This window comes from Phoca vitulina, unplaced genomic scaffold (genome assembly GCF_004348235.1).
Source record: "Phoca vitulina isolate PV1807 unplaced genomic scaffold, GSC_HSeal_1.0 scaffold27, whole genome shotgun sequence".
In the NCBI taxonomy this organism is placed as follows: domain Eukaryota; kingdom Metazoa; phylum Chordata; class Mammalia; order Carnivora; family Phocidae; genus Phoca; species Phoca vitulina.
The window spans coordinates 24,140,499-24,154,694 of NW_022589730.1; the positions used below are offsets into that span (position 1 = coordinate 24,140,499).

Genomic DNA, 14,196 nt, shown 5'->3' on the forward strand with positions numbered 1-14,196 from the left:
CCTTTCTAAAGTTAAACATTTTCCAACTTCATGAAATCAATGACTTCACGTAAATTCAACATCAAGGTTTGAACTCCGCACTAGATACCTGTCTCTCTTTTTTATTTAAAATTTAGTTGACACCCCACTCACCATGTGCCTTGGGCAGTTACTAAGATAACTGACTTGTCAATTATTTCTTGGAAATACGAGTTGCCGTGGGAAGAATTTTAATGTTCGACATCATGGTGGAGTTTTGCTTTGTCTCTTGAAACATTAGAAGCATTTTAAAGATTAAGAATCAAATATTTATAAACAGTCTGTGTTTTCAGCATCACAGGGGACCTCTCTGTTTACCGGTAGTAATGTGTGCGATATACATATTAGTAACTTGCTAGAGCTGACAAGCATATTCCCTCCACTCATTCTCCCTGGATCATGTAGCTGCGGTTAGCTTTATGGTATCTGGACAGCAGGTGAGACCCAAAGGTAAATAGATTGTTTCTCCCCTTTCCATGGAGCATGTCCAAAGCCGTTTCTTCCCTTGCTTTTCCTATACTTGAAATTTTCAGGCTTTTGTAAAAACAAGACAAAAGACAAAACCAGGAACTTGGAACACTTAGGAAAAAATTAACCCTGGTACCGTCAATTCACCACTCTTTACTTACAGCCTTAATGCATTAGCATTATAGAAAATAAATTAGAATTCATTTCTTTTGCCTAGAATATATGTAATTGTTGTCATACGTTTGACCTTCTAGGCAGCAGGGATATATCCTGAATTGAAGCTCTTTTCTCCTGCCTATGGGACTGAGTAGTCACTACAGTGTGACAGCGTGGGGCTGGACCCTGTCCTTTTTCCTCCTAGAATATTCCTCTGCAGTCAGTTTCTCTAATTTCCTGCATGAGCCGAATAGCCAAAATTCACTTTTTTTGCACACACTGGTGCCATAATTAGAGAATTAGGGGGTATAGAAAAATTAGAGGTTAATGGCAATGACAAATATAGGACTTGTTTTTCTCTTATTAGATCGCTACTAAATATTGGTTTTCCTAAAGAAATTTCTAATGCTAATAAAGGCGATTAATCAGAAATGATTTTAAGCTACTTTCTAAAATGATATTGTATCAGAAACAACCCAGATTTGGATATAACATTTTGCCAGCAGCTACTGTTTAGATGAAAGTCTGCTTCTCCGAAGAGGGTTCACATCATATTCCGGGGTGAATCTAACATTGTAAGAAGAAATACTACTGATAAAAATATTTTTTCATTTTGAACAAATCTGTAAACTATACCTTTGTTTATAGAAAAAAATGCTTGTATTAGTTACTATAATGTTCAGCTGTGGATAAAAATTTGTGGAAATAAATACTTTTGAATGAAGTACTGTGCCAAATCTAAGTGAAATTTAAAACTCCGCAGCTATACATTGGCTGAAAAGCTTATTTTTAATGCCTGCTTGAGAAACTTCATTCTAGGACCTACATTCAAACATGTATCATGATCATTTAAACCAGGGGTTGGCAAACTTCCGCCTGCAAGTTGGGGGTGTAAAATAACAAGACTTACTGAGCAATTACTTCAAAGCTGCAGAATTCATACACAGTAGTTTGGTATAGGAAAAGATGAGTAGATCAGTGGCCTGGGACACAGAGCCCAGAGACCAACTCAATCAGAGGTGTAACTTTGCATATGGCGTAAGAAAAAAAAATGGAAAATATTTACAAGATCTGTATGGAGGAGTTTATAACATAAGTGAAACATTGACAACCTGGAGAAATTATATCACATTTACGGATAAGAAGACTCAAATACCCCAAAACTGTTGTCAGTTGTCTCCAAGCGGATCTACATAAAGAATCAAAAAATCTCCACAGTTTTTTGGGGGGGAAAATAGACAAGCTAATTCTAAAATTGATATGGAAGTGCAAAGACCCAAGGATAAGGAAGACCTTCCTTAAAGGGAAAACTTTCCTAACAAGTATCAAGGCTTACTATAAAGATGGGAGACGTGTGGAAATGGCCCAGACCAGTTGGCCAATGGAACAGAATAGAGAGCCCAGAAACAACATACATACAGGAACATGGGTAGGGTGTTTCTTACCTACAGGAGCACACACCAAAATCACCTGGAAATCTTTAAAACCTAGGTCACCAGCCCCACCTGTAGGTATAGGATAAGGCTTCTCCAGGGATGGTGCCCTTAAACATCCATCACTAGGAACCACAGTGAAATACTTCATGGCACAGAAATACCAGTCAGTGAAAAGTTACCTCTAAAACCCAACCTCCATGGGACGCCTGGGTGGCTCAGTCAGTTGGGCATCTGCCTTCGGCTCAGGTCATGATCTTGGGGTCCTGGGATGGAGCCCCACGTTGGGCTCCCTGCTCAGCAGGAAGTCTGCTTCTCCCTCTGCCCCTACCCCCTGCTCATGCGCACGCGGGCTCTCTCTCTCTCTCTCTCCAAAACCTTAAAAAAAATAATAAAACCCAACCTCCAACCTAAGGATAGACTCACCTTTCTTCTGGGCAGCTGATGGAAGAATAACCTCACTCTTCAGGAAAGCCTTCACCTCATACCCGGAGAGGTCTAGGCTTACCGTCAAGGCGTCAACAGGAAAACTGTCTGCGAAGAGTCAAACTTCATACAAGACACACTTAACTACTTAGAGTTGAGAAAGCAAAGAAGCCCAACATCCGGGACCTGGTCTGGCACTTAGGGCAAGGCCTGATGGTCTGAGAAGCTGGACTGGCCCTCCCAGCCAGGCCAGGGTGTCCTCCCCTGGTGCCCAATCTCACAAAACACCAACATCAGGCAAGGTTGCTCTGTGCCTGTGATGAAATGAGACAACACAAGACCACTTGACAGTTTTGTCTAGGGACAGAGACAAGACCACCTGTAAACCACTCAATCCCAACCCTGCCCTCTCCCAGCAATAGGAGTGAATGCAACCTCACCAGCAGCCGGGCTAGTCTAGCTCGGATCTGCCTCCTCCTAGAGAGGATTTCCAAAGACTTGTCCCTACTTCCAGACAGCACCCAACCCAGAGTGAAGCTCTGCTTTTCTGGACCCTCCCCAAGTCACCTAAGACCCTCTCACTGAGCTGCCTCTCCGTTCCCTAAGCTGTGCCCCCGGGAGTAGTCTCCCTGTTACAGCCTGTATTAAAGCCCACACAGAGTAAACAGAAAATGAGGAAGTTCAGCAAATCGGTGTCTGTTTCGGTCTACATTTCATTTCTGTTGTGCTTGTTTCGTAACTTGAACTTTCTGAAGAGTAGGTATTTGTTGTAAGGGCAAAACCACACCTAAGCTAATAATCGCCTTTTCTAATTATCAAAAACTGAAGTTATCCCCAAAGCAGATTAACAGTGAGCACATACGTAATTTTCCAAACTACTCAAGATTAGTAAACTCGCTTGTCTCATTCAGTCAAATTCATATACTCACTTTTTAAAAACTGTCCTAGCTTCTACTGACTTCACCAGCTTTCCTGTTTCCAGTACTGAAACTTCTAAAGCCACTGCTGCTGAAGCTACCATCAATTTTGAGTGCTATAGGAAGTTTAAGCATAGGAAAATTATCCAGAAAAAGTGGGAGATAAGGCTGAGCCTTGATATTTCTGAAATTCTAATGAAATCATAATACTAGAATTTACAGATTTACAATAGAGTCGCTGACTTCAGTTTTACGCTAATTCTACTTTTTTCCCAAAAAATAAGTACAGAAAGAAATAATACATTTTAAAAAAAGTACCGAAAGCAGGGCACCTGGTTGGCTCAGTTGGTTAAGCGTCTGTCTCGGCTCAGGTCCTCATCCTAGGGTCCTGGGATGGAGCCCCGCATCAGGCTCCCTGCTCAGTCGGCTTCTCTCTCGGCCCACCCCAACCCCTCCCCCGCTTCTACAAGCGGGGAGAGGCTTGTGTGCTCTCTCTCTCTTAAATAAATAAATAAAATCTTTTTAAAAAAAATACTGCAAGTTAAATGTCTAAAAGTAATGACTTCACATCTTATGAGGTTTCACATCTAGACAAAAAAAATTATAAAATAACTTTGATATACATAGTGTAGTACGATATATAATGGTTATACGGTTAAACATGAAAAGGACTACATATTTTAAAAAATAATTTGCTTCAGATAATTTTAGGCTTACTTGAAATATACTTTTTCTCTCATTCTTATATTGAGAAAGTTAAAAACCTACAGAAAAGTTATAAAAGTAGAACAATAAACAACAATATACTCCTCATTTAGATTCTCTAATGGTAATATTTTGCCATATTTGCTTTCTCTCTTTCTCTGCCAGGGTATTTATATGCATTTTTTTTCTGAGTCATTTGAAAATACAGACATCATGACTCTTCACCATGCTCATTCCTAAGAATAAAGAACCATCTCCCACATTACTATTAACATAATCAGGAAAAGTTACATCAATACAACTATCTCATATAACTGATATTAAAGTTCCCCCAAATGTCCCAATTCTATTCTTTAGAGTTGCTGGTTTTTATTTTGTTTTGCTTTGTTTTGGGGTTGTTTTTAATCCAGGTTTCAGTGAAAGATCCTACATTAAATGTAATTGTCATTCTCCAGCTCCTTTTATCTGATACCATTCCCAGGCTTTTTTTGTTTCTCACAACATCAACACTTTTGAAGAGTTTAGGTCAGTGGTTTTGCAGAACATTCCTTAATTTGGATTTGTCTGAAAATTTCCTTAGGATGAGATTCAAGTCAGACATTTTTTTAGGTGGAGTTGTGTCCCCAATGCCTTGAGGGGGTGCATGGCATCAGTTTGTCCCATTATTGGTGATGTGAAGCTTGGTCATTTGGTTAAGGTGTTAACAGTCCCAAGATTTCTCTATTGTAAAGGTACGTTTTCCTCTTCGTGATACTCTGAGACTACGTAAAATGTCTTTACATATATTTACATGTTTTTATATGTGTAAACCTTTTACCAAATGGTTTTAGGATCCACCCATTTTAGTGACATTTCTAATTAGAGAAAACTTAGTAAATTTGGAGGGACTTGCTGCCAGTGATTTGCAGGGTATCAGGTGGGAGATTGTGATACTTACTGATGGTATCTTAATAAATATGTGAAAGGCAAATTGAATAGAACCTTCCTTCTCTTATTAAAGGACACTATATCCCTAATCACTAGTTGTACAGACCAAGAATTTTCTCTGCATTTGAATTATTAGAAAGTTTTCATGAAAAACCCCATAATTTTTATTTTTTTATTTTTTGGCATGTTTGGAGGGTGGCATATCTTTTTTTTTTTTTTTTTAGACTTCAACTGTAAGATTTTATTACTATTTTATTTTTTTAGTTTCAGAGTTTAGTGATTCATCAGTTGCATATAACACCCAGTGCTCATTACATCAAGTGCCCCCCTTAATGCCCATCACCCAGTTACCCCATCCCCCACCCACCTCCCCTCCAGCAACCCTCAGTTTTTTCCCTAGACTTGAGTCTGAAAAACCCCATAACTTTTAAAGATCTCTTTATTTCTTCCACCCCTGTATCTCACTTTTAGGCATAATTCACTTTACATTCTCTTCTCTGGTTTTTATTTTCTTCATTACAAAACACACAGTTGACTGGCTTAAGGCATCTCCTAGGGGTCTGGGACCATGTCTCCCTCCCCTCCCCCCCACTGGGGGTGGGAGACTACTGTATTAAGGTCTGCATTAGAAAAATAAGGTGGTTTGATGTTAGGACAGATGTGATATAGCAAATACAGCAAAATGTTAACAATTGCAGAATACAGGTGGTGGATGTCTGTGTGTTCACTGCATAGATGTTTCCACTTCTCTGTATGTTCAAATGTTTTCATAGTAAGAAGGAGGGACTTAGTATACTAACACCTTGCAAGAAGGCTACAGGAGCCTGAAAGCAGGAGTCTAGGGCAGGCACACCCTGAGGGTTCACAGAAAACCTCGAGGCAACCCACCGCAGCTTCCCAGGCACGGGAAGCTGACCCTCCCGAGCCCTGGCGCCCTGGCTCTCCTGCTCGCCCGGTCTCAGTGCTCAGCACACACTCCATCACCTGGTTCCTAGAACTCAGATTGCGCAGTGGTCACGTCATCATCGACCAGGGCTCACAGTTACAGCGGCAGAGGCCTCCCTAACTCTCCCTCATCTCCAGCCTAGCCCGCTGCCCCTCATCTCCCCGCCCCGGTCCCCAGCCACACCTCGCCTGAAACGTTTTCATAATCCTCTCAGGCTCCGGGCCAGCGGCGCCGCCAGCAACGGGGCCCGATCATATAAGGAAAATCCTTCGAGCTCATCTGCGGGCTACACTGGGGACTCGGGGACTCCCTGCCCTCCGACACTCGCTACCCAACCTCGGACGCCAATCGCCCCCACCCCCACCCGGCGCCACGTCCCCGGGTCTCCCCGACTCCAGGTCTCCCGGTCTCCCCACGCCTCTCAGGCCCAGGGGCCTAGGGCCTCGGCCCCTCCGCGCAGCCGCACCCCGCCGCCAGCGACAGAGGCTCAGCCAATCCCCTCGCGCCGTCCTCCGCGCCCCGCCCACCCAACTTCCGGCCCCGCGCCAGCCCGCTCGCCCACGCCCCCTCCCCTCGAGCCCCCTGCCACGCCGGGGCCATCTTGGTGTCGGGATGCCTGGTCCAGTGATTACGATCTGCGGGATGAAGGGGAACATTCATTACGGGATTACGGGGTGGGGGGACGGGTTATCGAGGCCAGGGGTACGATGGACGGGGTAGAGTCAAGTCACTGTCTCGCTTTGGAAAAGAGAGGTGAAGTCTTTAAAGGCAAGAGTGAGGAAGGAAGGCGCCGGCAAGGCACGCTCTCTTCTGCAAGGCCGGCGGCTGGCAGAGTTATGGTTCCCACGCGAAGGCGCGCGGAGGGTGGTGTCTTGCCCAAGGGGCGATGAGCTCCGACCAGCCCGCCAGAGGAGAGGCGGAGGGCGGGCAGCCGGGCCCGGGAAGTGGGTGAAAGAGCGGAGGCGGGGCCCCTCGGGGCGCCGCCCCTGGCCTTAAAGGCCGGGAGGTGGGCGGGCGCCCATCCTCGTCGCTGGAGGGGAAGCCTTGCGTTCTTGCTCGCTCGCAGCCATGGCGCTGCTCCGAGGTGAGCGTCGGTGGGGTCTCTCTGTAGGGGGCTTGGTGAAAGCCCAACCCGGAAGGATTGTTGGGGTCAAGGAGAAAACATACTTGTAAGGCACTAGCGACAGCGATTTCGGTGCAGTTTCCAGCTGAGGGTCGAGACCAAGGTTTGCTTCTGACCTTGAAGGTCATTACCCTTCTTCGCGCAGACCCCCCCCTCCCCCACGCGGTCCGTTTTGTTTTCAGCTGTTGGGAAAATTCGGGCGGCGCCGGAAGCACCGGGGGCCTCGGGCGGAGGGCTGCTTCGCAGAGGAGTCCCCACCTCCGAACAGGTCCTGGTTGCAGAAGTCTTATGAGGACGAATAGACGGTCTCTTAGGGTCTCCAGGGAATTTCTGCCCCAGTGACCTGCTCCGCCACATGCTTGGTGGCATTCTATTGCAAGACCAGCTTATTCCCTTTCCCTTCCATTACTTTAAATTGATTCCAGGAAAGTGCAGTCACTAAGTACATAAATTCTAAGGTTATTAACTTAAAAAAAAAAAACCCTGTAAACTCCCTTCTCATAACAAATGGTCACAGTCAATGGAATTTTAACTTTCAGGAACAAGAAGAACCAATCCCCCAGTTTTTCTATTAGCATGCATCCCGTTGCACCCAAGGAATCGTTCTCTTACTGCTATTTGGCTTTTTTGGGAATGTTTGTGTATCCTTTCAAGGCAACTAGGCGTGCCTGCCAAATCTATAAACAGAAATGGATGCTGTAGGAGTAGTTTTCCTTAATTTGTCCTGCTTGCTGTCTGTAGTTTCTCTAAATGAGTTAATATTTAACCTGAGACAGGAAGGCAGTGTTCCGGTTTTGCGTTCTAGTGGGATTTTTTTTCTGTGCTGTCACATCAGCTCATTTTGCAAGTCCCTTGGCAACCACTGATCGTAATTACTGTCTACATAGTTTTGCCTTTTCCAGATGGCATATAGTTGGAATCATACAGTCGGTAGCCCTTTTAGATTGGCTTCTTTCATTTACCAGTGTGCATTTAAGCTTCCTCCATGTGTTTTCATGACTTGACAGCTCATTTATTTTTATTGCTGAATAACGTTCTATTATATGGATGTCCTACATCCATTCACCTGCTGTACGACACCTTGTTTTCTTACACGTTTTGGCAGTTATGAATAAGCTGCTATAAACATTCGTGTGCAAGAGTAGTGATTGCTAGATCATATGGGGAGGATAGGTTTTGTTTTAGTTTTTCTAAGAAACAGTGAAACTGTCTTCCAGAGTGCTTGTCTTTTGCATTCCCGGCAGCAACAAAAGAGTTTCTTTTGCTCTGCGTCCTCACCAGCATTTGGTGGTGTTGGTGTTTTGGATTTTAGCCATTCTAATAGTTGTGTAGTGGTATCTCATTGTTATTTTAATTTGTATGTCCGTAATGACATAGGATGTTGAATATATTTTTCATATGGCTATTTGTCATCTTTATGTCATCTTTCATGAGGTGTCTGTTAAGAGTTTTTACCCACTTTTTAACTGGGTTGTTGGTTTTCGTTTGTTGAAATTTAAGATGTATTTGTGATGAGGGAGTAGAAGGCTAGCTGAAGACAAAGCATAAGCTGGACATCGTGCAACTTCCCCCCACCCCCCACTCCTGGGTGGGCCCTGTGTGACATTCTTCCAGGAATCTCCCAGCCATCTTCATGTTAATACCTTGCTAGAGGGGAAAACCAGGGCAAGGCCTCTGGTATCTTGTAGGTATCTTTGTAGATGGGTCCTCGTTAGCATATGAAAGTTCTTTTGAAACCTCCCTTTTCCTTACATCCCCAACTCCCGAGTATATATAATCAGCCACTCCACAAGACCTTGTTGCAGCAGCTCTCTCTGCGCGGGTGCTGGTATCGTGGTTAAACCACCGTTTTGCACCAAAGACTTCTCAAGAACTTTTTTCTGGGTCGTCGGCTCCGGACCTTATCCCACCAAAACTCACCTTCCAAAACCACATCATTTGTGTATATTGAATACCAGTCGTTAATCAAATAAGTGTTTTTTTAAATACTCTTAGCTTGTGGCTTGTTCTTTTCATTTACTTTTATGTGTCTTTTGCAGAGCAGAACTTTTTTTTAAAGATTTTTATTTAACAGAGACACAGTGAGAGAGGGAACACAAGCAGGGGGAGTGGGAGAGGGAGAAGCAGGCTTCCCGCGGAGCAGGGAGCCCAATGTGGAACTCGATCCCAGGACCCTGGGATCATGACCTGAGCCACCCAGGCGCCCAGAGCAGAACTTTTTAATGACGTTCACCTTACCACATTTTTCTTCCATGGATCAGACTTTCGGTGTTGAATCTAAAAAGTTATCACCAAGCCCACAGTCACCTAGATTTTATCCTATATTATCTTGTAGAAGTTTCATAGTTTTGCATTTTATATTAAAGTCTATGAGCCATTTTGAGTTAATTGTTGTGAAAGGTTTACGGTCTGTGTCTAGATTTTATTTTTTATTTATTTTTGCACGTGGATGTCCAGTTGTTCCAGCACCATTTGCTGAAAAGACTACCCTCTCCATTGAGTTAACCTTTGTTCCTTTGTCAGACTTTGAGGTTCTGCCCGTGTTTTTTGTTTTCTTTTTCCTCTCCAGATGGTAAAATTTCTGTGTACCTCCTATCTTCAAAGTCACTGAATCATTTCCATTCTTCTGTGAAGCCCATTCATTTTTTTTTTTTTTAAAGATTTTATTTATTTATTTGACAGAGAGAGAGACAGCGAGAGCAGGAACACAAGCAGGGGGAGTGGGAGAGGGAGAAGCAGGCTTCCCACGGAGCAGGGAGCCCGATGCGGGGCTTGATCCCAGGACCCTGGGTTCATGACCTGAGCCGAAGGCAGATGCTTAACGACTGAGCCACCCAGGGGCCACTGTGAAGCCCATTCAGTGGATTTTTTATTTCAGATATCTTTCAGTTTTAGAATTTCCATTTTGGTTTTTTTTGTTTTACAGTTTCTGTTTCTTTGCTGAGATGGCTTATCCTTTATTATAAGCATATTTTTCTTTACATCCTTGAGCCTAGTTACAATAGATAACTGCTTTTAAAATCCTTGGCTGCTAATTCTAACATTTGGGTCATCTTGGGGTTGGTCTCTGTTGATTGTCTTTTCTCTTAGAATGAATCATATTAAAAAACAAATAAAAAATAAAAGAATGAATCATATTTTCTTGTTTCTTCATATGTGCATTGATTTTGGATTGTAGCATGGATGTTGCATATGAAACATTGTAGAGCCTGAATTCTGTTATGTTCTTCCAAAGCATGTTAATTTTTGATTTTTTGTTGGCTATTTATTTTTGCAGGCAGTTAATTTGGCTGAACTCAAACTCTGTCTCCCCTCTAGAGGGCAACAGCTCAAATCTAAGTTCAGTTCTGTTAGCCTTAGCCAAGGTGTTTGTAGGGGTGCATGGTTAAAGGGTCAGCCAAATATTTAGACAGAGTTCGTATATATGATTTGGGCTCCTGCCTGTGGTTCTTTCCTTTCCCAGATTCATTCTCATTTACCAATGGCTGTGGTTGCCATGAACTCAGTTCTCTGAGTCTTCAAGCCAGTAAGACTGAGTTTCTGAGTTCTAGCCATTCACGTAGTGTGGACTGTTTGCCTTCAAGTCAGAGGCCATAAATAAATGGGGCACTCACCCTGTACTCTTCCCTTCTTCCATATCTCCTCCATATCTGCCTAGTTTTGTTCATTCTCCAAGGCCTTCAGGTAGTCATTCTTCTATACCATCATTGTTATTTGCAGGAGAGTTGATCAGATAGGAGCCATGACCACACGCAGGCTGTAATGAAATTAGGAAGAAAACATGGGAAGGGGACAGAAAAATGAAATAAAGTATCAATATAAAAATAGGTAAACTATTAAGCAAGGAGGTTTAGAGGACATTTGCAAAAATTCAGGAAGGTATAGTGGCACAGAATAACCCATCTATCAGAACAAAACATCTGTAATGCACTGAAATAATATTTATGGTCTTGTAAATATCTGAATATTAATATCTGTAAATATTAATTGGATTTGTTCCAAATCATAGTTGCATATGTTAGGAGTAACATTCTTTTATTTTTTAATGTTTGGGTTTTTTTTTTTAAGATTTTTAAAATTTATTTTAGAGCATGAGCAGGGGGAGGGGCAGAGGGGAGAGAGAGAGAGAATCTCAACCAGGCTCTGCGAGGAACCTGAAGCAGGGCTCCATCTCATGACCCTGAGATCCTGATCTGAGCCAAAATCAAGAGTCAGATGCTTAATAACCAACTGATGCCTAACCTAACTGACTGAGCCACCCAGGTGCCCCTCCTAAAATTCTTTTATAATGTGAGTTTCTCTAAGTAGGAATGAAAGGAGAAGTTGAAGTTTTGTTTTTTGTTTTGTTTTTTATTTTATTTTATTTTTTTAACAGAGAGACAACGAGAGAGGGAACACAAGCAGGGGAAGTGGGAAAGGGAGAAGCAGGCTTCCCGCCAAGCAGGGAGCCCAGTGCGGGACTCCATCCCGGGACTGCAGGATCATGACCTGAGCCGAAGGCAGGCGCTTAACAACTGAGCCATCCAGGCGCCCCTTTGTTTTTCGTTTTTTGAGTTTTTTTTTAGGATAGGTTGAGTTTGTTCCACGAAAGAGAGAATCTCCACTAACATAATCGGGAGAATTGTACTTAAATACCAAGAGTGGTATAATGTTTGTATGGTCTCAATTACAGGTTAGTATCTTGGCACAAACCCATTGTTAAAGGTCCCATAATTTCTTGGCAGGACATGGAAATGTGAGCTCAGATTGTTTTGGAGGAAGCCAATGTATGCAAAGCACCAAGCACGAGGTCTGTGGCATACTGAGTGTCTCCTCTGTGCGCCACTGTACTCTTTACCTTGCAGGATTGTTGGGAAGATTAGATAGTATATGAAAAGTGATAAAACGTCTAGTGCTTTGTTGGTGCCTAATAAATGTTAGTGTGATGAAACGGCTATATTGGGTGCTGCTTCCCGATGTGCAAGTTTTGCCTCACACAGCTCTAGTGAGCGTCACTCTCATCGGAGACTTCGGTAACCCGTTTGGGGGGAGGCGGCAGTAGAGTGTCTCGGGAAGGAGCAATTTTTGTTTCTTTGCACAAGGACATCAGTTGGACTAACAGTAATACCATAAATTTATAGTCTTAATTTACATTAATATATGTATAGATAATTCCCCTTAATTTTTGTGGTTAGATCAGGAAATTTTGTTGTATTCTAAGTGACACGTTTTACTAGGATATTGGCAAAATAGAACGTCTTTAATCCCCCAGAACTAATGTCAAATAAAGAAGTGTTGGAAGAATGCCTTTTATTTACTTCAGATCTGGGGGATCTTACAGGTTAGCTGACTCCAGATCTGGAGGGGTTACCCGTGTAAAAGGAGATCTCTTTTGCCCACTTTATTCCAAGGGTAAACAGTAATGGTTCATGTAATTTGAAATTTGTAATTTAGTCATCCTGTGGCTCCAAAAGTACAGGCGTATTTGGGTCACATTCAAAGCATTATCAACTCTAGAAACAATTTTTCTTTCCTTTTTTTTTTTTTTTCCCTAGAAACTATTTTTGTGACTTGGGGTGCATTTGGGTAGACTGGTGGATAGAAGACTGGGTAAGCTGGCTTAGCTCAGTAGGAGCAAAAATCATCCTTTGGGTTGTCCATTCATGGGCACACTGCTTCACACAGTGGAGGATGCCTTCTTACTGTAAGTTTTCTAGCAGAGGAGTTTTTTTCTTTCGCGTTAGGAATTTTCTGTGGGGTGAGTGGTTGGCCTCAAACCTCAAGAGAACTTCTAATTTGGAGACTCTTTGACTCTGTGATTAGGCAACATACTTCACATCGAAGAAGCATTTTAGTTTTATTTTTTTTAAGATTTTATTTATTTGTCAGAGAGAGAGAGAGAGAACAAGCAGGGGGAGCGGCAGGCAGAGGGAGAAGCAGGCTCCCCGTCGAGTAAGGAGCCTGATGTGGGGCTCGATCCCAGGACTCTGGGATCATGACCTGAGCCGAAGGCAGACGCTTAACCAACTGAGCCACCCAGGCGTCCCAGCATTTTAGCTTTAACCAAATGTTCTAGCATTGTAAATCACTGGAGGACAAGAATGTTTTCTACCAGGATGGATTTACATTGCAGCATGCAGTTCTTGGGGCCAGCATAGAGTTATTGCTCCAACTGATACCCCTTCATTAAAAGACTGCTTCTGTGAGTGTGATTGTTCCATGTATTATTGTGTGACAAAAATTGTCTGAGTTCTAACTGAAAACAGTACCTAATACTAGGTTCCATAGTGAGATTATTTAAAGCATGTTAGGGACACTGACAAATCTGTCACTGCTTACAAATCTCTCTTCATTGCCATAGGTGTATTCATCGTTGCTGCTAAGCGAACACCCTTTGGAGCGTATGGAGGTCTTCTGAAAGACTTCACGGCGACCGACTTGACTGAGTTAGCGGCCAAGGCTGCTTTGTCTGCGGGCAAGGTCGCACCTGAGACCATTGACAGCGTCATTGTAGGCAATGTCATACAGGTCAGTAGGGCAGAAGGGAGGCATTCATTCTTACTGCTTTATGTTATCAAAAAGATAATTTCTTTAATATGTCTTAATGGTGAACTAGTTAATAATAGTTAAAGATATTTATGATTTAAGTAATCCTGTGACCCTGGGAGCAATGGCATACATCGTTCAAAGCCACGTACAATCCGGAAGCCATATATCTGTCCCATTGGGGTTACATTTCATTGCTTCCTTTTTTTTTTTTTAATTTTATTTATTTATTTGACAGAGAGAGAGAGCGAGAGAGGGAACACAAGCAGGGGGAGCAGGAGAGGGAGAAGCAGGCTTTCCGCTGAGCAGGGAGCCCGATGCGGGGCTCGATCCCAGGACCCTGGGATCATGACCTGAGCTGAAGGCAGATGCTTAATGACTGAGCCACCCAGGTGCCCCCATTTCATTGCTTCTTAATACCAGATTCATTTCCTTGGCTTATCTAAAGTTAATTGGTTCTCTCTGTGTACCAACTAAGGAGGGTAGAAAACCCAGTCAGTGTAACACATCTCCTATAATTTCTTAAACAGTAGGAGCTTGGTCAGCATTTGT

At 43.0% G+C, this 14,196-nt stretch overlaps 1 protein-coding gene and 2 non-coding genes across 3 annotated transcripts in view; 1 reads left to right on the forward strand and 2 right to left on the reverse strand.

Moving 5' to 3' along the window:
* Positions 1–6,003: 6,003 nt before the first annotated feature.
* On the reverse strand, positions 6,004–6,082 carry LOC116643879. Its single transcript, XR_004301660.1, has one exon.
* A 78-nt stretch (positions 6,083–6,160) lies between these two features.
* Positions 6,161–6,302, reverse strand: LOC116643881. Its single transcript, XR_004301662.1, has one exon.
* Positions 6,303–6,590: 288 nt separating this feature from the next.
* ACAA2 (acetyl-CoA acyltransferase 2) overlaps positions 6,591–14,196 on the forward strand; it is a 32,611-nt gene continuing 25,005 nt past the window's right edge. The window contains exons 1-2 of the mRNA XM_032422759.1: positions 6,591–7,080; positions 13,460–13,626. Coding sequence (XP_032278650.1) covers positions 7,065–7,080; positions 13,460–13,626 — 183 coding nt within the window. The 5' untranslated portion in view covers positions 6,591–7,064. The remainder of the gene's footprint in view (positions 7,081–13,459; positions 13,627–14,196) is intronic.